The 24,788-nt window shown below is 52.0% G+C and overlaps 1 protein-coding gene across 8 annotated transcripts in view; it reads right to left on the bottom strand.

Moving 5' to 3' along the window:
• CACNA1E (calcium voltage-gated channel subunit alpha1 E) overlaps positions 1-24,788 on the bottom strand; it is a 141,546-nt gene that overhangs the window by 4,733 nt on the left and 112,025 nt on the right. For 5 of the 8 annotated variants that reach the window (XM_030495458.1, XM_030495460.1, XM_030495461.1 and 2 more), the window contains 21 exons: positions 24,118-24,214; positions 22,821-22,981; positions 22,260-22,397; positions 21,496-21,697; positions 21,132-21,296; positions 20,609-20,719; positions 19,515-19,598; positions 19,304-19,429; positions 19,037-19,102; positions 16,996-17,087; positions 16,394-16,559; positions 16,111-16,238; positions 8,225-8,321; positions 6,385-6,490; positions 5,118-5,225; positions 4,536-4,636; positions 4,145-4,251; positions 3,517-3,625; positions 2,126-2,254; positions 462-642; positions 157-350 (listed from right to left, as the gene is read on the bottom strand). In XM_030495458.1, coding sequence (XP_030351318.1) covers positions 157-350; positions 462-642; positions 2,126-2,254; positions 3,517-3,625; positions 4,145-4,251; positions 4,536-4,636; positions 5,118-5,225; positions 6,385-6,490; positions 8,225-8,321; positions 16,111-16,238; positions 16,394-16,559; positions 16,996-17,087; positions 19,037-19,102; positions 19,304-19,429; positions 19,515-19,598; positions 20,609-20,719; positions 21,132-21,296; positions 21,496-21,697; positions 22,260-22,397; positions 22,821-22,981; positions 24,118-24,214 — 2,668 coding nt within the window. Of the gene's footprint in view, positions 1-156; positions 351-461; positions 643-2,125; positions 2,255-3,516; positions 3,626-4,144; positions 4,252-4,535; positions 4,637-5,117; positions 5,226-6,384; positions 6,491-8,224; positions 8,322-11,679; positions 13,486-16,110; positions 16,239-16,393; positions 16,560-16,995; positions 17,088-19,036; positions 19,103-19,303; positions 19,430-19,514; positions 19,599-20,608; positions 20,720-21,131; positions 21,297-21,495; positions 21,698-22,259; positions 22,398-22,820; positions 22,982-24,117; positions 24,215-24,788 lie in introns of those variants that run through there. The other 3 variants (XM_030495465.1, XM_030495466.1, XM_030495463.1) reach the window with 2 other exon arrangements.

Here is a 24,788-nt window from a genome sequence, read left to right as displayed (position 1 = left end):
CCCCAACCTGCCCAGCTCACAGGAACGTGGAGATGCCACCACAGGGAGGAGAGATGGTGCAGAGCTCTTATGAGTTGGGGGCTTATCTTCCCAGTTTTGGCAAGGAGCTTTTTCTACATCTCCTGTTATGCTTAGGAAGGAGTTTTTGTCACCCACCTGCCTGTTGGGTGTCTGCGACCTGCCCTCACTGGGTGACCGGGACTCGCGCCGCCGCTCCGGCGACTCATCTTGTGCCTGGGGACTCCTCTCTTCAGAATTGCAGCGGGAGATGTCGGGGGACAGCAAGTGCTTGCGCTCTTTGGATCGTCCCCTCTCCCTGCCACCCGAGCGATGCCCATCGGACCGGTGGCCTACAGGACATCCCCGTCAGTCCCCACTGTCCCCTCCCCAGGAGTGGGGAACACTCAGCTGGGGGGTTGGTTTGGCATTGGTGTGGGATGGGACCACCCGCCCTTGCTCACCCGAGTCAGCGTTGAGACGCCGGGCAGAGAGCTGGAGTGAGGAGTGGTAGCTGCGCCGGCGGGACTTGTAGGTGTTGTCGCTGCTGCGCTCCATGGAGAACTCATCCAACCAGGAGCTGTTGGTGCGCTTGTCCCGGATGGTGGAAAATGATCGCCGCATCGAGCTGGTATCTGTCACCACCTGCAAGCAATCCCGGCCCGCGGGAGAGGGCGTTAGTGCCAGGCAGGGCTGTGGGAGACCGCAGCCAAGCAATTACCAGTTCATTCACTGTCACTGGCACACCAGCCTCCAGAATGGGAAGATTCGGGGTGAGGGGGGCAGCACAAATCAGGGGTGGGAGGAAAGTGGGGTTTAGTCTTCATGCTCATGGGCTTCCCTTCCCCAGCTGGCTTGGAATCATGCTCCACAAGCAAAGCCAGCGACTATGATTCAAGCCAAGGCACTGTGTGCTGGGGGAAGAGCAGCAGCATCCCACCCCAGGTGTGAGGACATGAAGGGTGCCAAACCATTGACCCCAGGCTGTCTCAGCATTCCTCCCCACCTTGAAATCAGGGTCAAGCAGAGTGAACAGAGACATCGAAGAAGAAACCACTGACAGAGAAGGGATCCTACAGTGCCCCTCGCTTTGTGCTTATTTTCCCAGCTGCTGCCACTTTCCCAGACCCTGCCCTGGTCCTCCTTTATTCCTGCATTCCCATCCCCTTCCCCTGCACTCATTCCCTCTCGCTCCGCTCACACTAGTTTTTTTTCTTTTCTTTTCCTCTTTTTCCTTTCCTTTACCCTTTCTCCTTTCCTTTTCCTCTCCCATATTTCTTCTTTCTACCTTCTCCTCTCCTTCTAGCTTGTGTTCTCACATATTTTGTGGAAAGCGTCACCTTCTTTTATATGCTCCTTTGCTTTATCCTAGTGGCTTTTTGCCTCTGCAGCCTCAGACCATTCTCCCTGTCTCCTCTTCTTGTGCTGTAACCTTTCTTGCTCCCATTCCCTCCTGATCATCTCCCCTGCTGCTGAATGGTCAATAAAGCCCACAAGACAAAGCCTCCCTTCCTCTTCATGCCCCTGCCAAAGTGCTACGACATGTCATACCAGCACTGACACTGGGACCTCTTGCTTGCATCACCACCTCTGTGAGAAAGCAGACTCAGAGACTTCACAGCAAGACCTGAGCAAAACCTCATAAAAGTGCTTGTGTCTCAGTGGAGGCTGAGTACAAGACAGAACAACGGAGAAACCAGGCAGACAAACGAGGAGGTGAGATGTGGCCTAGGTTCCCCTGGACAGACAGAGAAGCGTGTGTGTTGGGACAATGGGAGATGAAGGAAAAGAAGTTTCATGACTTGGGAGATCATCTGGCAGCCAGGCTGGGACTCCTTGAACCTCAGCCAGTGCCCGGGGTCGGAGGAAAGGAGTGGTGTCCCACTGCAGAGCGACCCTGCAACCTCGCTCCACCATGGACCTCCCACATGAGCCAGGAGATTGATTCCACTGGCTGCTCTCTGCTGCCAGTGTCCCCCATGTAGGGAGACAGCAACTCTCCTACATGTGCAGCACCTCAAAGATGGGGAGATGCTTCAATATTGGGGCTCGTGCAGAGAGAAGCCCCAGCGTTACCTGGTAGGCTTTGCTTGGACCCAGCATCCATGGGGGCTTTACTTGGTTTTACCTGGGGATCCACAGTGAGACGAGGCATGGAGGAGGCCCTCCCAGAGACAGCGTGGTCCTGAGTGTTCACGGGAAGGTAGCTGCCACGGTTAGAGGGCTGCACTCTTTGAAACTCCCTAACCTCTGGCTCCTGGAAATAAACACACAGCCAAGCTCTTGGGATGGGATTGTAGCAGGGCAGTGCGCTGCTTCTGCCCCGTTCGCAGGGGACAGCCCTACTCACTCAGCTGGGGGCAGAATTTAAGTGAGCCAGAAAGGGAGTCTAAAACACATTGTTCATCATGTCACCACTGAAAAATAATCTCCTATTCACAATCCACTGCAGATGAGCATAAATGTGGTGCTCCAGGCTTGCCTGATATAGCCAATTCATCTTGCACCTCTTCAGTGGCAGTGGAAACCCCGCTTGGCCTGGGCTTTAACTCCTTCTCCTTTTACCAGAATGGAATGAACATGTGGGATTTTCTCTCTGGCCTTGCTCTGGCCTTTAAAGGCTTCCTGGCCACATCCTCATGTGGCATACTTTTAAAAGAAAGCATGCCATGCATGGTACCTTTGCATTTTGGTTAATTCCCAGAGCAGGAGACAATTTTGTGCAGGGTGTGGTGTCAAGGAGATGGGCAGAGAGCGATTTTATGGGGAGGGGGGAGTCTGCCACCACTCTGCTGGCAGGATGACGGAGTGGTCAGGGTGGCTGGGGACACCCTCCTGCATGGTACACAGCTCACACAGAGTACTACAGACCCCAGGGACATGGGCTGGGCTGGAGATACACAGTGGTACAACACTGCATCCGACAAGCATCAGGGTGGTGCACGAATGCACACACACAGACATGGAGAGATATATATAGATATGTATATATATACACACACACAGACAGACACTGCTGCTGCTGGCCAGCATGTGTGTGAGGCCAGAGGGGTGTGCTCCCATTGGAGACAGTTTGACAGCTCGGTTTGGAATAGGGAACACCAGCACTGACAACAAAATCAACATGAATCCAAAAACATCAGATACCATCACTCAGCATGGGGTAGGGGTAACCCACTGAAATGGGCACTCAGTGGTAAACAGAGCAGCCTGTGAAGAGAAGGATATTTTACTGCAGGACATCGGACCCTGGTCACAGCTCTTGCCCCAAAAGCACTTTCCACTGCCTGGTCCCACTGGCCGGGGCCAGTCCAAGGATGGCTGAGTGACACCCAGAGACATTTGTCCTGATTTGATCCATGTGTGACCCAGCAGCTGCCATCCCTCCACTGTGCTTGCTGCCACAGGGGCAGGGAGCAGCATTTCACCACTGTGCTGACAGCCCCACACTTCCCAGTGCCCACCAGCATCCCTGCTAGGACCAAAGGTGAGCGCCTGCCAGGCAGTGCATAACTTTACCAAAGACTGGTGCTCCTGGAATTGCCCATGGGCCGGATCCATGCATGCTAGCTGGAAGATCTCCTGTGGTGAGAGCGGGCTCAGTGAGGGGAACCCGCTTCTGCCACTCCTGCAAAGAAAGTACAGCTTCAGGGAGGCCACAAGCCAAGTGCTGGATCACTTCTCCAGTGGCTCAGAGTTCGGGAGCTGCCATGCTTGCCCCCCAGGCTGTTGAGACCCCCAGGACAAACATCATGTTCCTTTGGAGATCTGAAGTGGTGCACAGACAGGAGAGGACACCTGTGCCCAGGTCCCATAGCAGCAGCAGGGACATCCCAAGAGCAGTGTCAGCAACTCCCACCACCTCATTTCCACCAGCCAGGTTACTGGGATCCCCCACCAACCCTGCACCACCCAGGGACCCTCTGCTCAACTGCTCTCAAGGTTTAGGTCCATCCCAGACCCTCCTAGGTAAGAGAGCTTTCACTTAGTGCTGGGATGGTCCTGCAAGAAGAGCATCCATGCAGACATCTCGCCATCCCCCTTAGCTGCCTCCACTGTTGCTGGTGATCCTGACACACACCAACTACCTATAATCCTGCAAAAGTTTTGTGCTGGGAGTTTTCTGCCCTGGAATGGCAATACTCACAGGCCAGAGAGGGTGTCTTGCTGGAGGTAAGGCAGAGCCTTTGCATTCGAGATGATTTCCTGTGGCAAGGAGGATGGCTCCATGCGCTGGAACATGGGGGCATTTTTCTGTATTAAAGAAAGGAAGTAACTCAACCTGTAGGAAATGCAGTTGAACATCCAGTGTTCTCCAACCAAGCCCCCAACGCTTAGGAAGGTGACAGCGTGCTCGTATTCACTGCCAGGACCGAGGATGCACATATGCATGCCTTGTAATCATCAAATCCCAACCTGTACCACTGTCTTCATCTCTCAGCTGCATCCCATGCAGCTGGCTGCATGTTTGGTAGGAAGCAGCGAGGGTGCTCTGCACATCCCTGTTCTGCCCACCACGTGCCCTTACTGAGCCTCACCTGCTCTTCCAGCTGCTGCCGCTGCTTCTTTGCTTTGCTCTGCTTGTAGTAATCCATGATCATCATGGCTGCATATATTTTGCCAACAGTCAGGTCAGAGGCTGAGAGCATAAGAGGAAACAAAGTGGGGACTCTTGTGTCTTAACAGAAACAGCAGATCTGAAGGCACCAGAGTGATCTCAGGAAGAGCCCTGCTGTGGGATACCCTGGTGACCCTCAAACTCTACTCATCACTCTGAAAAAGAGAAAGCTGGACACCCAGACACTCCACATGGAGATAAAATGGATTGAGATGGCTTGAAAACATCATCATAAACCACCAAGACACATATCTTCACCACACTATCAGATGTAACAGAGCAAGTGATGCTCCAGAGACGATTTACAGGAGACTGGGTTTGGCAGGAGTAGATCCCTGCAAACTGGGCATTTTTCAAGAGGGTTCCCAAGCAGCCAGGCAGCACAAGGCAGAAGCCAGCCTGTAGCAACACAAACCTTTTTCCCACTTCTCCTCCTTTGGGAAGAAGTTGCTGCAGGTATGATGGGAACTTGGCAGCGATGACAGCCCCCCCAGAGACTCACTTTTTGGCATGGGTACCAACAGGTCAAGCATCTTCTGGGACAGATGAGGCCAAATGGTCAGGATCTCCTTTTGAAGCTCGGAGTCTAACTGCTGCCAATCTGCACCACCTTGAACAGCAAGGGGAAAAATGGCCCATGTACATCAAGACCTGACACCAGGGCTCAACTAAAACCACCCCCTTCCCATCCTGAAGTGAGGTTCACAAGCAGGAAACAGCTCTGGGCTGAGAGGGCAGTCTTGCATCAGCGAGCCTGGTCTCCTGCTCTCACAGGGAAACTTTCCTACCATCCCTTCTGTATGAGCCTCCATCTCCCCATCCCCTGCCCTCCCACTCAAAGCTGCCATCTTCAAGCTTGCCTTGGGTCTGTATCTGCATCTCCAATCCTACTCCAGCCCACACACACCTGCTGGTGCCCCACTTTCTCTTTTCTGGTGAGTGGATCATGTGCTGGTGAAAGAACAGCTCCACTTTTGGCTGAAATCCTTCAATACTCAGTGATGCTGTGCAAGCAGAGCAGAGCTTTCTGGCCAGTGGTAAAGAGGTTTGCTGAGCCTAAGAAGGACTCAAAGGGAGCTGTCAACATGTGTCAAACCTGAGCCCAGGGCAACTCAGCCAAGCTGTATGAGGCTCAGGTTCAAATCTCTGCTTTATCTAGAGGGATGTAAGAAGCTGTCTGAGCACTGGCCTTTTGACGATATCTTGCCCTGGGTTGGGTTTTCTTCCAACAGCAGAGCTGTTGAAAACAGGGGATGTTTTCTTGATAATGGCATGTTTCTGCAGAAAGTTTTTCATCTGATGAATCAGAGTGTTGCCAGCAACAACAACAAAGCAGGTTTTCCTGCTCTGGACATTTTATCTTCCTTGAGAGAGATTTCTGTTCCCCACAGCTTTAGGAGCTTTAGTCAAGCACGTGATCTTTTCCCTCCTTGGTTTGGTTTTGTACGTGGGAATGAAGGGGAATTCTCTCTCTCCTCCATTACACAGTTTGGACATCAAGCTGTTTCTGTTCTCTAGAAGCAGTTTCTAGTGGAAAACTGGCCACCTCTTCCCAAAAGAAATAGTTTTGTTTGTTTGTTTTTTTGTTTTAATAGAAAGCAGCAGAAATTTGCCTGTTCAAGGTAATCACTTCCATCCACATGCCAGGCTCTAGGTGGCCAACCCCAATTTGGCTGTGATGTCTGCAGCTTGCCCAAAGGATGAGCGATAGTCACTCTGGCTGGCTTCACACTCCTGGCTCTGACCCCACTCTACCCCACTGACCTCACCTTTGGCAATTTTGATGTCCAAGGCTGTGCGTATCAGTGCCATCAAGGTGGAGGTAAAATGGACCGTCATGTCCTCAGCCACGGGCATGTTCATCATCACCAGTCTCTGCGCAAGAGAGAGAAGAAAACAGCGGACGGAAAACAATATCGAAAAACACATCGACCAGGCTGGAGGAAAAGAAATTAAACATTAAACAAAAGGGAAAAAAAAAATTAAAAAATAAAAAGCAACAAAGAGTGTCAAAACAGCACAGCCAAAAAAGAAGGGCAAGGATCATCCCGCCACCCCCCCCGGCTCCTTCCACCCCAGGACACCGGCTCACTGCCTTCCAGGGCTCCTCCTGCACCCCTGGAACGGCCCCTGAGCCCCCCTCCCCACAGCACCAGGGCTGCCATGGCACTTCCCGGCACTTTGGGAAGACACGCCTGATCCATCAGGGATGCAGCCGTGGGGAATGCTCGGGAAAGGGAGAGGGGGCTCAGGTTTCCGTTCCCCGGGTGGTTTGGCTTTCCAGCTCTCAACCCTTCCCACCTGGGGCAGGTGAGAGGAGGGTCCCTAACCTTAAGGGACTTCAGATTGGCTGGAATCCTCTAGCATGCTACATCCTGGCGCTCCCTTTTTGCGTCTTTCAGAGATGACGTTTGCCAGCACATGCACAGGGTCCAAATTATTCAAGGATGGGGAAGGGAAGGAGGGGTAGAAAAAGTGCAGAAGGAAAGGGAGAAGGGCAACCAGGGCAGGTTAGACACGCCATGCTCCTTCCCCACCCTAGGCAGGTGGGGTGCAAACCGAAGTGACCAGATCCACTTTCCAGAGAGTATATTTTGCTTTGTGAATACCTTGGGTCAACCCTTCCCTGCCCATTCCTTTTCACCCAGCTTCTCATGTCCTTTTCCTGCCTTCAAGCCTCCCTTTTTCTCCTGGAAAAGTGTGATGGTGGATGCATGCAGGTGTGAACAAACATGTGGGAGCTGGAGAGGGTGGCAGAGTGTTTGCAAGTGTGCAGAAATCCCCCCTTGTCTAGTTCTGAATGCTGTAGAAAGGGCTGCAGGAGGCAGCCCATGGCCAAGAAAAACTTCAGTTTGCTCCAGCCCTGGGAAACACATGGTCCTGTAGCTCCGGGTCTTGTCCTAGCAGCTGCTGCCCTCAGCAAAGCCACACAGCTCCCACTCCATGTCCTTCAGGGCTTCCCATGCTCCTGCTCCATGCTTATGCAGCTGGGAGCACACTGTGCCTATGCCATAAGCTGACTGCCAGCCTCTGCTTCAAGAGGAACAAGGGGTAAAACTCAGAGATACCTTTTGAAAACACCTGGCTTTGCCATGCACAAGTCATTCTTTGGGTAGGCTATGCTTATGTGCCTGGCTCCTCATGCGCTAAAGAACTGCTCCTACAGGATATATCCTTGCTGCTCACCTGCTTCCCATCTTCATGGACTTTAACCCTGTTTCTGCACTGGCTGGAACAAGGATGGTTCCAAGCCCAAGCGACGAGCTTGAGTCAGTGAGCTCCTAAAGACATTTCACTTCTAACTGTGCTATGGGGTTGCTCTTCACCTCATCTTCTCCAACCCTCCCACTTCCACACTATTGCTGATCCTGCCCCTCCTCTTCCACCCCAGAGCTCCCCAGGCTTGCAACTGACCACAGCAGTGTCCATGTGTGGGCAATGGAGAGTAGCCAGCACAGCCAAAACTCTTCTGAGGACACCAGGCTCCCCAGGAGTGAGCTAAACACGTGTTGGATACCCCAAATGCTTCCCCAGCCCCACCTCCCACAGCTCCCTTGAGCCCCAGCTCCTCCTCGGCTCTAGCCCACATAGAAGGAAGGGTTGATCTACCTTATAGGCCACTTTTGAAGGACATCTCTTGCCGAGGCCTAGCGGTGGTGACATAAGAGTCAGCATTTCATACATCTCAGTGTAATGGATTCGGCCACTGCTCATGGAGGGGGAAGGGGAGGGAGGGAGATGCAGAGAGAGAGGAGGCATTCCCAGAGAGCAGAAAAACATACAAACAAAAATAGTACAGGAAAACAGGAGAGAAAAAAACAAACGGACAAACAGGAAAAGAACAGGAAACCTGTTAATCAAGGCAAATCATACATGAGAGACTGTCCTGATGTGGATTTATAGCACTGCTCACACAGACCCAGGAATGCTGGCAGAAAGCAACTCACCCCTCTCCTCTCTGCTGCTGGCCTCAAGCGCCTGTCTCGCTAGCAGTCTGGGAGTCCTTCTCTGGTCTCAACCCCTTTCCTAAAGCCCTCCAGCAGCCCCCAACTTGTCCCACAGGTTCCAGGGCTGTGTGCGAGTGGTATAAATCAGATACACGGCACTCAAGCCATGGGTTATTCGAGAGAATGGTGGTCTGCACCACAGTGCTCTGTGGCCTCCGTAGCGTCTTCCCTCCTGGGGGGCCTGGGTATTGCTTTGCATTGCCACCTAACCCATAGCTGGAAGGCTGTGTATCCCCAGCTCGTAAGGTCTATGCAATTGGGAGGCAGCATCTTGCATAGAAGGCAGTGGGCCAGGGTCACTTGTCAAAGGAAGATGCCCAGTTGCTTCCGTCTGGCTCTGCGGATGGACCACTTTCCCACCATGCACCAGTGCAAAAGGCATGCTGAATTGGCTGAAAAAACAAAACTGGGAGGAAAAGTTGTACATGCCATGCTCCCGCCCTGGCTCTCTCCCACATGCGGCTGCAAGTTCCACCAGGTTGGAGTTTAAAGAGTCTCAGCAGAGGCAGCTGTTTGGGCCTTCCAACATTGGGGTTTCTTTTGGGTTTCCCAAGGGAGGCAGCTAGGATGGACCCCCACCTCACGCTCCTCTGCTCTATAAGGACCTGCCTAGGATTGCTGCAGTGAGGAACCCTACCAAAACAGGCCACAGGATGATGCCTTGAGCCCTCTGCCAGGCTGAGATACTTGTCTCCCTCTCTGCACATCCAGGAGGCTGCTCAAGTACATCTCCCAGGGATCCTGGGCTCGGCCACCTCTTCTCCTTGCACCAGGCTTCTGTCCTGCACTGCAGTGTTCAGCATGGTTAATGGGCAAGGGCAACCTCACAACAGCAAAGGCATCAATCCTGAGAGCTGGGCTGCGAGGATGCTGCTGGAGAGGAACCCGTTTCATCTGGGGTGGCTGCCAAAACATTAGGCACTCCCCATGGGATCTTGGAATCTTCCCTACCCATGTACTCAGACAGGCGTGGAAAGGGGAGAACATATCTCCTCAAAGGGTACCACTGTTTTGAAGCAGACCCCCAGCCAAAGAGGTCCCCCACCAAGATAAGTCCTGACATTTTGAGTGTGAACACAGTGATGACCACAACGAGAGCTGTCTGGGGTGCAGGTACAAAGGCTGGGCAAGCTATCCCCTTTGAGACCAGAGACCCCTAAATGGGTTGGAAAGGGGATTGATAACAATACTAGAGAATATCAAGTGGGATGATCAAGAAGAAATATCTAGGTTAAGAGTCTGTAAGCAGCATCTTGGCAGAGCTGGATGTGCATCAACTCAGGGTGTCTGAAGGGGAGAAGATGACTTCAAAATCTTTATACATGAACCTCGTGCAAAAAGGAAGCAAGACAGTGATCTTCCACACACCCTTCCTAGCAAGGGGGTTTTTTAGCATACCCAGCCCACATCAGACACTGTCTTTCATACTGAGATTCTCCACACAATGAAGAAGGAATGGATTCCTGTGAAAGGAAGAGTTTGCATCAGTAACCAAGAAGGACCACACAAGAACTGTGTTGTTCTCACACATGGGTTGCACACATTGCTGCTTCTCAGAGCAGAGATCTTAAAGCATTTTGAGCAGCACAGCAGTGACCAGAAACCACATCCCCATGAAGCAAAGCACATGCAGGCACATGGAATGTCATTCATCTGAACAGGATGGCTCCCAAGAGCTGATCCAAGCATAGGCACATCCTTGATGGGAGAGCTGATCATCTGTCTTGTGCCTGGGCAAAGATATGACCTGTGGCTATGGCCCAGGGTGGCCTGTAAAACCACCAGGCACTAATGGCTCGATCCTGGTACTCTGAGAGGACCCTGTGAATGATGCAGGAGGAAATCTGGGGGACACATGTGGTCCTCCTGTGGTTAGGAAATAAGTACTGTGCCATACAAGGCTGTTAAGAGCATCAGAATAGCAAGTGATGTGAGACTTGATTCAGGAATAGGTGATGTCCACAGAGATGTCAATGTCTGTGGAGCATTCACCTGACCCACGACCATCTCAAGGGCTACTTTTCAGGGACAAAAGTGATGCCTTGGCTCACTTTTGCATGACTGCTAGAAGCAGAAGGGGTGAAGAAAGGCAGAGATATCCCCAAGAAGTGGAGCAGGCTGCCAGGACAGTCCCAGAAAGATGTGGTTACAAGACCTGCTCTCCCAGCATAAGGACAGAGCTTGCTGAACTTCCAAGGGAAGTCTTCCTGCATCAATGCCCCTTTGTTAGCCCACCTGAGGATGGCCTAGGGGGTATGCTTCCATACCATGCTGTACCACTGTGCTGCATCCTGAACTTGCCCAAGACCCATCTCTTCCAGAGCAGGCTCTCCACCACTACATAAACCCATCTGTGGTTGTTTCTGCAAATCATTGTCGCATGGATGGGGTGTGGGTTCCAGGGAGGTGAAACTTGTGCACTGTGATGTGCAGGGCAGGCTCACCAAACAGAAAGGTGAGCAGGTTGGGTTGGCATTTTGGGATCTGGACCATGGTGGTAAGATGCAACAACCACATGGGTTTTCTTGCTTCATGTCCTGGGTTCAGCAGTAGCAGTCATTTTTTCTCGTTCTTAGTCACTGGTGCAGTGCTGTGTTTTTGACTTTCAGCCTGGGAACAATGCTAGTAACATGGATGGTTTTAGTTGTTGCTAAGTAATGTTTACTCCAACCAAGGACTTTCTCAGTCTCATGCTCTGCCAGGGAGGAGGGGAAGCCGGGAGGAAGCAGAGACAGGACACCTGACCCAAACTGGCCAAAGGGGTATTCCATACCATGGCACGTCATGTCCAGTATATAAACTGGGGGGAGTTACCCGGAAGGCCCAGATCACTGCTCGGGTCGGGCTGGGTATCGGTCGGCGCGTGGTGAGCAATTGTATTCTCTCCCCTTGTTATTTCTCTTATCATTATTGTTATTGGTGGTAGCAGTAGTGGTTTTGTATTATACCTTAGTTACTGGACTGTTCTTACCTCAACTCATGGGATTTACATTCTTCCAATTCTCCTCCCCATCCCTCCAGGAGTGGGGGGAGGAAGAAGGTTAGGAGTGAGCGAGCGGCTGCGTGGTTCTGAGTTACTGGCTGGGCTTAAACCACGACAGTTGCCTTTTGGGAACTGTTCCAGGGCAGTAGGAATCCCTGAAAATCTCTCATGTCCTTGAAGTACCCAATGCACAGGGAGGAGAAAAACGAGGTAACACAAAGAAGAGATAGGGACATGACAGAAGAAGCTGGTCTCACTCTCTCTGCCTGCACTTCCCCTTCCTTGTCCACCTTCACTGCTCTGTCCATCCCACAGAGTCAGCAGAAAGAGTCCGATAGAGCCCCCTCTTCCCAGGAAGAACTACAGGTATCCTTCTGAGCACCAGGTGATCCAGCTTAGGAGAGTAGTGTTTGCCAGTGAAGCCATGTTGTCAATTGAAAAGACCAGCAATTCTCCCTGAAGGTGTCCCCTGTCTGCAGGGACCTGAGCAAGTGTCCTCAGCAAAGACACCATCCTTTGCCAGAGATGCAACAGACAGAAGTGGAAAGACTGCAGGGAGCCCCTCCTTGAACGGATGAGTCATCTGAGATTCTTGCAAGAATTCTCCTATCCGTAAATACCTCTTCATTAATGAGATGACCAAGAATCCAGACCTTGTCTTGCTCGGCTTTACTTCTGGTGGTCTACTTCAAGATTTCAAATGTGCGCATCATCCCCACATCCCTCCAGCTGTGGAGGGAGACAGACCCATTCTAGGGATGCTGACTGAAAGAAGCATTTCTGATATGGCAAGAAGGATGTGGTGGTTACACCATGCCACACCAAGGAACCCTATTCCTTTGTAGAGCCAAGATTAAGAGCTGGGTGCATCTGAGCTTCCCTTGAACATGTCCTCAGATGCTGTGAGGGAAGCAGAAGAACGAGCTTTGTGGTTGGTCCTTTCATGCCACAGACACAGACATAGGTGTTATGGCACTTCAGAGAAGGCAGCAGTCACAGGATTTTGCCCAACAGTTACCCCAAAATAAAATTAAAAAAACCCAACAAACCAAACGTGCAAATCAGAGAGACGCAAGGAGACCAAGTCACTGCTGTGCAGCCACAGCCAGCAGCTTGGCTCATGCAGGGGGAGAGGACCTGTTAGGCTCCAGAAATGTGCCCAGGTGCCATCACCTCCCAAGCAGGTCTGACAAGCTAAGGACAAGGCTGGCAAGAGTCCTGTTCCCCAGAGACATGGTTATATGTCCTCCAAGTGCCGCACTTGAGGAAGAGTCTCTTGGGTACTGCACAGTGTCCCTCAGGGAGAGGAGTCACCCTGGCCTCCCCCCAGTCCTCACTCTCTAAAACAATGACAAAGTCCCCAACATCCTCCTGCCTTTGCTTCTCCCTTTCCTCAACCAGGAGCAAAGCACATCTAAGTCCCCTCCCCCCCCCCAAACTCCTGCTTCCACGTGACAGTACTTTGAAAAACCAAGCAGGGATGGTGGCATTTGGCCTGGCACCCTTCGGGGCTCTCTGTGCTGATGGAGCTGGGGAAAGGGGCTGGCTGGGGGACGCAATTTGTTGAAACCCACCCCGGGAGGCTCTGAGCCCCCCTGGCCCCACTCATGCCTCCCCTTGAGGGGGACAGCTGCTGGCTCTGGGAGGCCGCGGACCTCTTTAAACTCGAAGGAAAGCAACATCAGGGTTCCCTCAGGAGGCGCGGTGGTGGTGGAGCAGGGGGAAAGGAGGGGTGGATGGTGCGTCCCGTGGCCAGGTTGTGGCAGAGGACTGGGAGGCAAACCTTGCACGCCACCCTGTAGGGGCAGTTCTCTCCTAGGCCCAGAGGAGGCGAGATCACCCGTACTAATTTGTACATATCCTTATACGGGATCCTGCCGCTGCAAAGGAAGCACAGGTGGGTTAATAGGACACTGAGAGGGTGGAGGGGAGGATGGAAAGCTTAACCAGGGGTTGCTGGGGCCATCTGTGGGGCAAGACCCTGGGGGGTCCATGGCTCTTCTCCTTCTGGTTCAGTCAGATCCAGAGAGGGGAAAGCTGTGAGCATCAGCTGCTGCCTTCTCCACTATGAGTCAGCTCATACATCCTCACACTGACCCATCTTGACCCTGTGGAGACGGACAATTTTTGGTGGTGAACACCACCCCATCACCCTTTCTCATTGTGCCCCTGGCTGCATACACCTGGTAGGAGGAGGGCTGGGATTTTAGATGGGGTGATCTTGTCACTTGGTTTGGTTCTAGTCACCACAAGCCCTTTTGGTGGAGTTGTGTCCTACCACACCACCAGAAAACCTGCCCTTGCTTGGCCAGCTCTCTGGTCCTCACAGGGACCCAAGGAGATTGGCAGCTGAGCCACTTGTATCTCCAGTATCTGGGGAACCTGACACGGGGAGACATAATGTGACCAGCTGGTGAGCAGTGGCTGTGGCACTAGCACCTAGGTCTCTCACGGTCCAGTCCTGTGCTCTGACCACCAGATCATGCTCTGCCAAGGGTACACATTATTGGAAGCAAACCCTCCCATACACACACCCCTTCTCTGGCCCACAGAAGCACATCTCCCCAGAGCAGGGTGCAATCATCGCAGGATACAACCCGTATCCCTCCTGCACCAGCTGAAATAACAAAGCAGTCAAGGCGGAGAGCTGGCAGGACCGTGCAGGGACTGTCGGATGCTCTGCTCCCCACTCTGCTCCAGATCAAAGCCCTTTGGGAAGCAGGACCATGTGGGGTGGAAGTGCTGAGGTGCAGCATGCTGCAGCCTCCTGGGCATCCTCAGACAAGCTTGGAGGGAAATCACGTGAGGAGACAAAGAAGAGCATTCCTGTCTACCAGGCACCTTTGCCTCTGGTGTCTCCTTGCTCTTCTCCCATCCCCTCTCCATCACTGGCCAAAGCTAACCCAACGAGCTGGCTAACACCCATCCTGAGCCTCCTTGGTATTGGGCAGTCTCCTTGTGAGACCTTCATGTGATGGTCCAGGTGTCAGAATACAGAACTGCTGCCCAATTCAGGTAGAGGGATGCATTCGGATGTACTTACCCATTTCTCATCCAGCAACTGGAGCTAGCGCTGGCCCCAAGGGCCCAGCACCACGAGTTCCTGTGCACATCCCCTAACCACTGGCTACATATCATGACAAAAGTGCATGGCTTGCTCAGAAACCAGAAGGGTGCATGGCATCAATAGAACAGGTCAAGCATGTTTTCAGACTGACTGTCCTGGAGACCCAGGCCACCAATGTCGGGGGTGAGTGTGAATGAAGTACATGGTGTGAAGAAATCCTTCCCAAAAACTGCAGGTGAAACACACCACATGGAGCAGCTGGGTGTTTCGCTGCTCTCACCTCCTCTCCTTTCTCTAGTTGTCCATCAGGACATCTACTCACCCATGCTGACCTCTCCCCCTTGCACAGGGCATATTCACCCACTAACAAGCAAACCCATCTGCCCATGGAGGCCTTGCACAGCAGCAAGAGTGCTGGAGGAGGCCACGCAGGGAGGAACCTGGCCAGCACTGCGCTGCACAGGGTTGGACACAAATGGTGGAGGAAACTGTGCCAGGACCTGCTGATATTAGGCATGAAAAAAAAAATATCTTGGCTGGAGCTGGTCTCTTGAGGTGCAGGACATTAGCAGTGGAGGCGAAGAGTCTCCAAAGGGAGTGCGTGTGGCTGCCAAGAGCTCTCAAGCTTAGATAGCTTGTGCTCCTCAGCACAGCGGTAGTGGGTCATGGCTCCAGAGGCTGTCTCTGGGCTGCAGGAGGGAGGAAGGGGCCATAAAAGTTCTGGGACTGAGTGGAGGGCATATGTGTTCCTAAAGTTGCCAAGGGCTCCACACTGCCTTAGGAATGCTCCAGGCCATCTTGGGAGGCGTAACGGAGAGCAAGTTCTCTGCAGCAGCAGCAGAAGCAGAGCCAAAGCCTGGCCACCCAGGGTATGTACGGCTGCTATAAACCTGTCCCATTGCTGGGAAAAGGCTGCTGCCTGCAAATGGGAGCCCTGTTTCCTGAAGTCCTTATCAGCAAAGGCATGAAACAAACTCAACTCATCTCTAGAGGGGCGAGCAGGCTGGCCAACATGGAAACACAATTCCCCAAACCCAACCATGCTCTAAACAAGGTCGTCAGGGCTGAAAACAAGCCACGCTCAGCCCTGCTCTGATGGGGAGCTGTGGGTGTTGGGGACCAAGTGATGGAACTGGTCTCAGAGCAGAGGCACCCAGCTGGTGCACAGGGACTGGGAAGGCAGCTGGGAGGAGAGGAAGAGCAGGAACCTCCAGCACTCAGGATAAACACTATTGCAAAATCGTGAACATTATCCAAGACACCTCTGCCACCAGGCGCTGTAGGAACCAGGTGCTCCCCTTGTAAAGACCACAAGCGAGAGCAGCTCTTCCCTGACCATCCCAGGCATTGCAGCTGGTTTCCAGTAGTAGAACACAGAGACGCCCTTTTAAAACCAGCTCTAAGAGGCTGCTCAGGAGAGAAGGAGCTGACTACATACCATGCTGCTCTGTCATACTCTGCCCAGATCCGGACAAACTCATCTAGATGGTGAGGTCCCAGGATAGAGGAATCCCGAGTCAGGTATTCAAAATTGTCCATGATGACTGCCACGAACAGGTTGAGCATCTGAGTGAAAAGGAAAAAGGCAGAAAGAAAGGGAAGTGAGGGGAGAGGGAGCAGAGGAGGGGAGAGGGAAGGAAGAGTTGATTGTGGGAAGATGACTCTGGGTGCAGGTTCAGGAGTTGATGAGGGGGACCCTTATCTCAAGGGGAGGAACTCACCAGGAAAGAGCAGAAGAAAATGAAGGAGACGAAGTAAACATAAGCCAGGTCAGTGCCACAGCGCTCATTCTCATTCTGCCCAGACGTTGCTGTCGTGTCTGGCTCGCAGCCTTTGCCTTCCAGGCAGGACAGCATGATCTCCTGCCATGCCTCTCCCGTGGCACTCCTGTTCCCAACACAGCCATGCTCAGCAGCTCGTGGTGGCACGAGATGGAGCCAGAGCAGGATGCCCCAGGCAGAAACCACACAAGGAGCTATGCAATCTCCTGCCCAAATTAAACACATCTCTGGCATGCAAAGGAGCAAGGCACTGGGTCAGCAGCAATTAAGCTGGACCCACAGGAGTGCAGCCGTGCTAGGGTGCAGCTCCAGGGACATGGGGCTGACTCCCCTCAGCCAGATAATCCAAAACCCAGAAAGACAGATATCCTTTTTGGGGCAGGATGGCGAGGAGGTGGTGGGGGAGGGGTTCCTGAGCTCCTGCAACTGTGTACTTGCCCAGCTGGTTTCCAGTATCAAAAGCTGACCTCCACCAAACAGCCTCGCTTTTGGCACACCTGCATCCAAAAACGCTACCAAAGGAGCCTTCTACGGTTGCTTACCTGAAGAGGAGCATCAGGGAGCCCAGGAAGCTGCGGAAGTTGTTGTGCCGGTTAATGTGGCTTTCTTCATCTAGTTTGATATTGCCAAAAACCTATATGAGGGAGAAAAAGGGCTCAGCACTTTGGGCAAAAGCTCATCAGCTGGGAGAGCAGCTGCACATTCACCTCCCTCATAGGCACACAGCCCTGTGTGGCAGGGACCAATCCTGCCCAACATCCGTCGTCCTCAGCACAGCTGGCCCCCCGAGGAGTCAACATCCACCCTCTGCACAATCCCCCCAGCAAACACACCGGTGCACAGCCAACACACTGAGGAGCTGGTGCCAAGCAGCCATCGGGGAAAGAGGAGACTCTCCTTTCCTTGGCAGGGATTTGTGGTGGGCGGCAAAGGCTGCAAGAGGCCAAGCTACCATGGAAACAGAGGCACAGAGGACCTGGGATCAACAGAGCCCAACTGCTCGACATCTGTCCCTCTGCTGTGTTATGGGCATCATCTGAGCACTGCACAGCACTTGTCAGTCTTGAGCGTGCTGGAGGCGCAGGGACAAGTTGCACCACCCTGGGTGGGTGCTGGGTTATGGTCCTGGAACCTCCCGGGAGCTTTTCCCTTAGTGGGGAAATGGTCTGTGATGCTGGGGTTGGGCACAGCAATGCAGGGTAGGGAAGGGCTCAGTGAGATAGGGACAGACCAACCACTAACCCACCATGGACAGCCAGACACCTGGGACTACCATCCCCAGGGCCAAAAGAGGCAACAAAGCCCCAAATGTGGACAATATCCTAATAATGACCCACAGCTAAGGCCATGGTAAGACATAACAAATGTTCATAAAGTGCCTCAAATAAGGAAAATGTACTGTTATTACTGTTAAATATTTATTTCACTTTCTGTGAACCTAAAAATACACCAAGTGCAGAGTATTTTTTCCCTGTACAGGTTTTTTGGAATGTGTAATTGTAGAATATTTTCTGCCTCCAGCTATTTTGCTCAAATAACGCCCACAGACTTTACTGCTTGGGGATTTGTTCACAATGGTGTTAAGAAAAAAAATAAAATAAGTCAAATACTACCACCCGGCAGGGAAGGGGCTGAGTCAGACGGTGGTTGTTTAGCACAGAGAACACCTGGAGCCAGTGCTGACATGAGAGCAGTCAAAACCAGCCACGGGAGTCTCAGTGCAGGAGAGGTGGGGTGGAAGAGACTGAACACCAGCACTGCCAGGCAGCCTGGGTGGGTTCCACTGTGCTGCACTCTGCCACCACAGAATCTGCCTATCCTCGTGGTGCACATCAGGCAACGGTGCTGGGTACTGCAACAGCTCACTCATCGGGTAGCATCAGATCCCAAGCGCTTGTTGTTGAAGATGCTTTGTCGGATCTTCAGCGTGGGATTTAGTCATCACAGAACTGAGCCAGCCCCACAGCACGTGTGGAGCTGAGGGTTTTAGCTCACGTGCTTCTTATTTACCAGCTGGTGCCTGGAAAGCTTACGTCTTCCCATGCTCTGCTGACCTCCCACCACCTAGTAGGTCATCATGGGTCCCTAAGCAAAGGAGCCCAAGAAGACCATCAGTGGCATGGCTATGACATAAACCCTGCGCAGAGGGACAAGGTGGATGGTGGGCTGCAGAGGCCACTGCCGTGATCCAGCCATTTGGATGGGAAAAGCAGAATGCTGCTCACTAGGTCCCTCAGGCATGAAATCAATCTCTGGGGGCTCCTGGGGAGTTGGAAATAGAGATTAATTTCTAGATGAAGGGGTGGAAATTTGCAAGCAGCTGCAACACAGGATGCCCAGCTGAGTCTCCAAGATCACATCTCCAAGGGTATGAGTTGTGAAGTAGCTGTGGAACTTGACTGAACAAGCCTGTGGCAGCTCCTCCAGGGCATGTGGCTCTGCAGCTCCCAGACAAGCTGTTCCACCCTCAGGACCTTCCTGGACACAGTGACCAAGTGAAGCTACAGGCAGGCACAAGGCTGAGGACACGCTGGTCCAGCCTGCCTGCACCAGAGGGATGTGCACTGAGATATCTGTGCTCACCTGCATCCCAATGATCGCATAGATGAAGAAAAGCATGGCAATCAAGAGGCAGACGTAGGGGAGGGCCTGCAAGAGAAGCAGATGAGTGATCTCATTTAGCACAGGTCCAGCTCCAGAGGAGTACAAAAAGCACAGTGAGGAGGTAAGCTGTGCTGATCCATCTCTCCTACAAGCCAGCAAGCCATCAAGACCTTGGGAACAGCCTACATTTGGGAGCAGCACCTCAGCACTGTGGCCTGGGTTGAGACCAGGCCACATGTGACTTACCTTGAAGGACTGCACAAATGTCCAGAGTAGGATGCGGATGGTGTAACCCTGGCGCAGCAGCTTGATGAGCCGAGCAGCCCGGAAGAGCTTCAGGAAGCTCATGTTGAAGCTGCTGGTGTTCACCAGCTGGGAGGAGATGAGAAAGTCAGAAGGAGGTGGGAGCCCCTCACCCTGCAGAAGTACACCCCGCTGCTCCCAGCCCCTGCTTCACCTTGGTGTCTGTGAGGATGATCTCTGTAATGCTGCCAATGACAGTGATGAAGTCAAAGATGTTCCAGGTGTCCCGGAAATAATTCTGCAGAAGGAAGGAAAGAGGGAACATAGATTTGAGCTTGGGGATGGCAAGTCTGAAGGATGCTGGGCCACAGACCAAGGCTGCTCATGGACAACAGCAGCAGCAGCAGAGAGTTGGCTGCCCATTTGTATGCCACCACAGTCTGGAGCACCTTCCTGCGTCTGAGATGGTGGCAGACCTGAGAGTGTCTGCAGCGAGCATGTTCTCCTGGGAGATGACTCACACATCCAACAGGTCACCCCGGTGAAAAGGAGTGGGAAAAGCAGCTACAGCCAGCCCTGGTCAGGCTGCAACAGCTCATCAAGCTGACCCTCACAGCCATGAGGCTGCTTTGCCCTGCTCTTCATGGGCACCCAGACCCACCTCAGCTTCTGCTGGTTTTGCAGCAGCTGGTGCAAGACCAGACTTCACCATGGCTGGTGCTGCTAGGAGCAAGGAACTAGAAACCCTCCTCCTAGTGGACCTCACTTCCCAGTATGGGTTACAAACAGGAAAGAAAACATAGCAAAGCAAATCCAACAGTTGCTTATAAGCAGCAAAGAGTAGCTGAGGAAAAGGCAGTCCATGGCTTCAAGTCTTAAATGAGCAGCTGGGGACTTGAGGACTGAATGAAGCAGGGAGGTCTAACTGCTGGTCAGGTCTGGTCCAATTGATACAGCCCAAGGACAGCAATGAAGTAGCATCTCATGGCTCCTGGGGTCAAGGGATTGCAGCCACCAGCATGATTGCAGCAGCAGTTGGCTTTAGCAGGGCAGCTGCACAGAACGTATTCTGGGTCCAGGCACTAGAGTACCGCAGAAACAAGGCAAAAAGCAAAGCAATGGCACCAGCATCCAGCAGTGAGAAATTTAATGAGAACCAAAAAAGTGATTCCAACCTAAAAGCAGCTCTCAGGCTGGGCCCCAAAATAAATAGCAACAACCCCACGTTATAAACACCTTCCCTCTGTGATCTATGTGCTGCCAAAGTCCACATTAGCACCCTCATCAAGAACAGGAGCAGCCACTCACCAGGAAGCCGAAAGCTATGATCTTGAGGACACACTCTAAGGAGAACACCATGGTGAATGCGATGTTCAGGTACTTCAGGGCCAGCTCATAGGTGTATGGAGCAGAGTAGTACTGATGGAAAGAGAGAGACATTGCTAGCCAGGAGGAGGCCCGCCAGCCTCTTAGCTAGACTGTCCGAGGGAAGGCCTGTGATGGACCACATATATTCCTTGCCTAAAGACCATCTCATCCTTCCCCTCTCCACACCTCTCCCAGGCTAGCTGCCACTCCTTCTCAGAAGGAAGCATGGAGTAAACCCAGATCTTTCTGCAGTAGTTAGGAAGTCCATATTGTTTGGGTCATCTCATTTAGGGAACATCTTGCCTCCAGTTTGGGGCATATGGAGTTTCAAGTGACTATGCCAAGGAATATATGCTTATACTCTGTCTCAAAACATCTCCTAGAAACAACCAAAATACCCTCCAGTCCCATCCTCCTTTTCCCCACTGCCCCAGACAGGACAGGCTCACTCTGACCAGCTCACCTTCATCATCAGCACCACAGTGTTCAATGCTATCATGGCCATGATGGTGTACTCGAAGGATGGGGAGACCACAAAGTGCCAGACCCGGTACTGGAAGGTGTGCCGGTTCTGGGGCATGTACCGCGTGAGGGGCTTGGCACTGATGGCAAAGTCAATACAGGCCCTCTGGAATAAAACAATGTGCATCAGACCCTGGCCAATGGTAACATGGGGGACGGTGGCTGCCACACTTCTTTCCTTCATGGGCTAGGCAGGCAGGTGGCTCACGTGTTTCTTATACCTTTTCAACATCTAGGGAGCTCCAAGCTCCCAAACTGCAGAAACCCCACAGAAACGTCCCCTTTACCCCCTCCCCAGACCATACCTCATTCTTCTCCAGACTGCACTCCTCCATCATTTTGTCTCCCTGCTCTTGGAATGTAATGATGATGAGAGCCACAAAAATGTTGACAAAGAAGAAAGGGAAGACCACAAAATAGACGACATAAAAAATGGACATCTCCATGCGGTTGCTGCGGCTGGGCCCGCGGTCCTCCTCTGTCACATCCACTGAATGCTGCAGCACCCTGTGGGCAGACAGGTGAGGAAAAGCAACCAGAGATATGCCCATGAGGACTGCCACCATGTGGCACTTCTCACAGGACCCACTTTCTACAGCCAGGTCTGTCTGTCCACACTTGTAACAATGACAAGATAAAGCTCTGCCTTCATCTGCTTTATAAGGACAACCCTTGTAAGTGGCTACGGCTTTCTTTATGGTGCTTTGCCTGTATCCCTGATGGAAAATGGATTTTCCTGTGCTCTATACACAGAGAAAAAAAATTGCCTAAGCTCACATGAGCACTGAGAGAGGTCTAGTCCTATGATCATCGCTAAAATTGACCTAAAATATTGCTCAGAGCCACACAGGATAAGGGATTATCCATCATTCACTCCCCAAGGAAGAAGCTAACCCATCCACAGTCCCAGCTTCATATGGGGGCTAAAAGCTCTTTTGTCCTGACATAATTTCTCACCCTTCCTTTCCTCCTCCCTGACCAGCAGTTCCTCTCTCAATCCTGCCTGGGTGTAGTCAGTTATTAACCCGACCACCCCCATTCAAGGGGGCAGGTGAAGCAGAATACTCACTGGGGCCAACCCTCGCCGGTGGAGACTGTGAAGAGGGTGAGCAAAGCCCAGATTATATTGTCATAGTGAAACTCATGGCGTTTCCATTCCCGGCACTTCACCTCCATCTTGTTCTTCTCATGGTCCACATAGTTCCCTCTGCAAGGTTGGGAGAGAGCAGTGACCTTGCTTTTTAAGCTGCCAGACTATGAGACAATGGCTTTAAACCCTGGTTCAGTGTGTGTGCACGGAGGGGGGGCACCTCTACTTCTGCAAGGCTGGAGGGAAAAATGGGGAGAGGCTGGATAACAACCCAGGGAAAGCAGAAAAGGGAAAAGCAAATGGGAAGAGAGAGGCAGAAAGAGAACAGGAGGAAAATACGGGGCTCTGCATCTCGCATCCCATGCAAGGATGCACAGTGCTGATACAGCAACGGGTACAGGGCTCAGCCCATGCTGTCCACCCCAAGAGACTACGTCCAAGAGCGGGTCATGACCAAGGACTTAACTGGGAACCGTAGAAGAGCACCCTGCCTTTGCCAGAGGTGTCAGCAGCATCGGACCTACTGAACAGGGCACCTACATGCAGTCCTTCTCCGTGTCCTTAGAGCTGTCAGTGCAGTAGAAAAATTTCCCCTTGAAGAGCTGAACAGCAATGACAGCAAAGATGAACATGAAGAGCTTGTAGACGATGAGGATATTGAAGACATTCTTGAGAGAAGTCACGACGCAGTCAAAGACAGCCTGCAGGAGAGGGCATAACTCACCTTGGGGAACCCACAGTCTTGGCAAAGGGCAGGACCAAAACCAGACTATCATGTGGAAAAACATCTTACACTTGTGGTGGGAAAAGGAGAAAAGAGCTGGGCCTTCTCGCAAGCAAAGAGCTATTTTAATAACAAGTTTAACACCAAGACTACCCCCAGCACGCACACAAACACCATGCAGCCCCTGAGACAGAAGCAGAGATGAATATTTATGTCTTCAATGTTCTCTGCAATCAAGGTAGCAGACAGGGGACCACCCCAATGATGCAATTAGCAGAACTGTAGACCAATTAGTAAACACTTCATTGTTTCACATCACCCCAAATAACAAGACAGAGCAACTACCTCTGCCTACAATAGCAGCACCTGCCCAGACTGTGCTCTCAGGCCTAGTTCTCACAGCACTTTAAGAAAGAGAGGAATGTCCTTATCCCTGCTTTGTGGTGGAAACAGAGGTGTCCAGAAATGAACTGACATGGGCTGAATATATCCATTGATCACGAAGAAAAGATGCGGTCAAAATCCAAGTCTCTGGGGTGCCACCCTAGGTCTCATCCATCAGCCATATAACCTCTTGTAAGAAAAAAAATAGGGCTTCCTTGGTCTCTTTCTCCTTTTTGGCTCTATACCCCATCAGCTAAGGTAGGGAAATCCATAATCCTACTGTTGCTGCATAAATAATCTCTCTATTGAGATGGGAAATCCCTCTCCAGTGCAACACCAAGACAGCACAGCACACACAGTCCCAAGTTGTTTGCAAGATGCTTTGGAAAGAGATTTGAGCTATCCCAAAGCCGGGGCAGCTTATTTTATCAGGAGAGTATCTGGCCTTTGCCAGATATCTGCCTCATGTCCACTCCAGCCCCAATTTCCCTGGCAAAACAACTAACTCTGACACCTTGCAGAGATACAGGCTTGCTTTTAATAACTCATTGTATCTTCAGATATGAAGCAGCCTGAAGGATGTTGTGTTTGAAAATGGGGCTCCTAAAATGGCAAATGCTTTGAAAACTACTTGTTCATTGCTCACGAGCAAATCGATGTGCATGGTCCCTGCGTGCATGGGTCCATGCTGAAGAAGACAGATGTAAGGCAGGAGATGGGGACCGTTACCTTCAGTTTGGGCAGTCGCTTGATGGTTTTCAGGGGCCTCAAGACTCGTAGCACACGGAGAGACTTGATGGTCTTGATATCCCGGCCCTTGTTGGTCCTATCGCATCAGAGGGAGGCACACGCACCCAAAAATGAAACAGAGAGACAATAATCTTGGAGCCCCAGGGCTAGATTGTCTGGGGGTTTCAACTGATGACAACCCCCCCGCTTCCTGCACACGTAAGGATGGGAACAGGGGGCCCACAAACGTGCGACTGTTGAGTGCTCAGCCCACCTACATGAGTCTTCTCCAGCACACACATTGACGGCTGGTAGAGATGAAAAAGAAACAATTCTCTCCTCCTCAGGATTACCACCTTTCCCTTTCACTGGGGAGCAGCAACCTTACAACCCCCCTCATTGTGGGAAGCATTGCGATGCCAGGTCTCCTCTCCCTGAGCAAGAGCACGCTGCCTTCCACCATGTCCCCAAGCCATGCCACTCAATAGGGCAAGGAGGTTTGCTTCCCTGCTGCAGATATGTACCGTTTGCAGATGTGGCTTGCAAAAGGCCACCACCACTGCAAATTGTTTTCTAGCATTATTACTGGTTGCAAGAAACTCATAACAAAATGAGGGAAATGCACTCAATGGGCTGTACATGCAGGTGTCTCACAATGTCTTTTCCATTCC

This window comes from Strigops habroptila, chromosome 8 (assembly GCF_004027225.2).
Source record: "Strigops habroptila isolate Jane chromosome 8, bStrHab1.2.pri, whole genome shotgun sequence".
Lineage (NCBI taxonomy): Eukaryota > Metazoa > Chordata > Aves > Psittaciformes > Psittacidae > Strigops > Strigops habroptila.
Note: the sequence above shows the minus strand (reverse complement) of the source record. Positions and strands in the feature narration are given on the sequence as shown.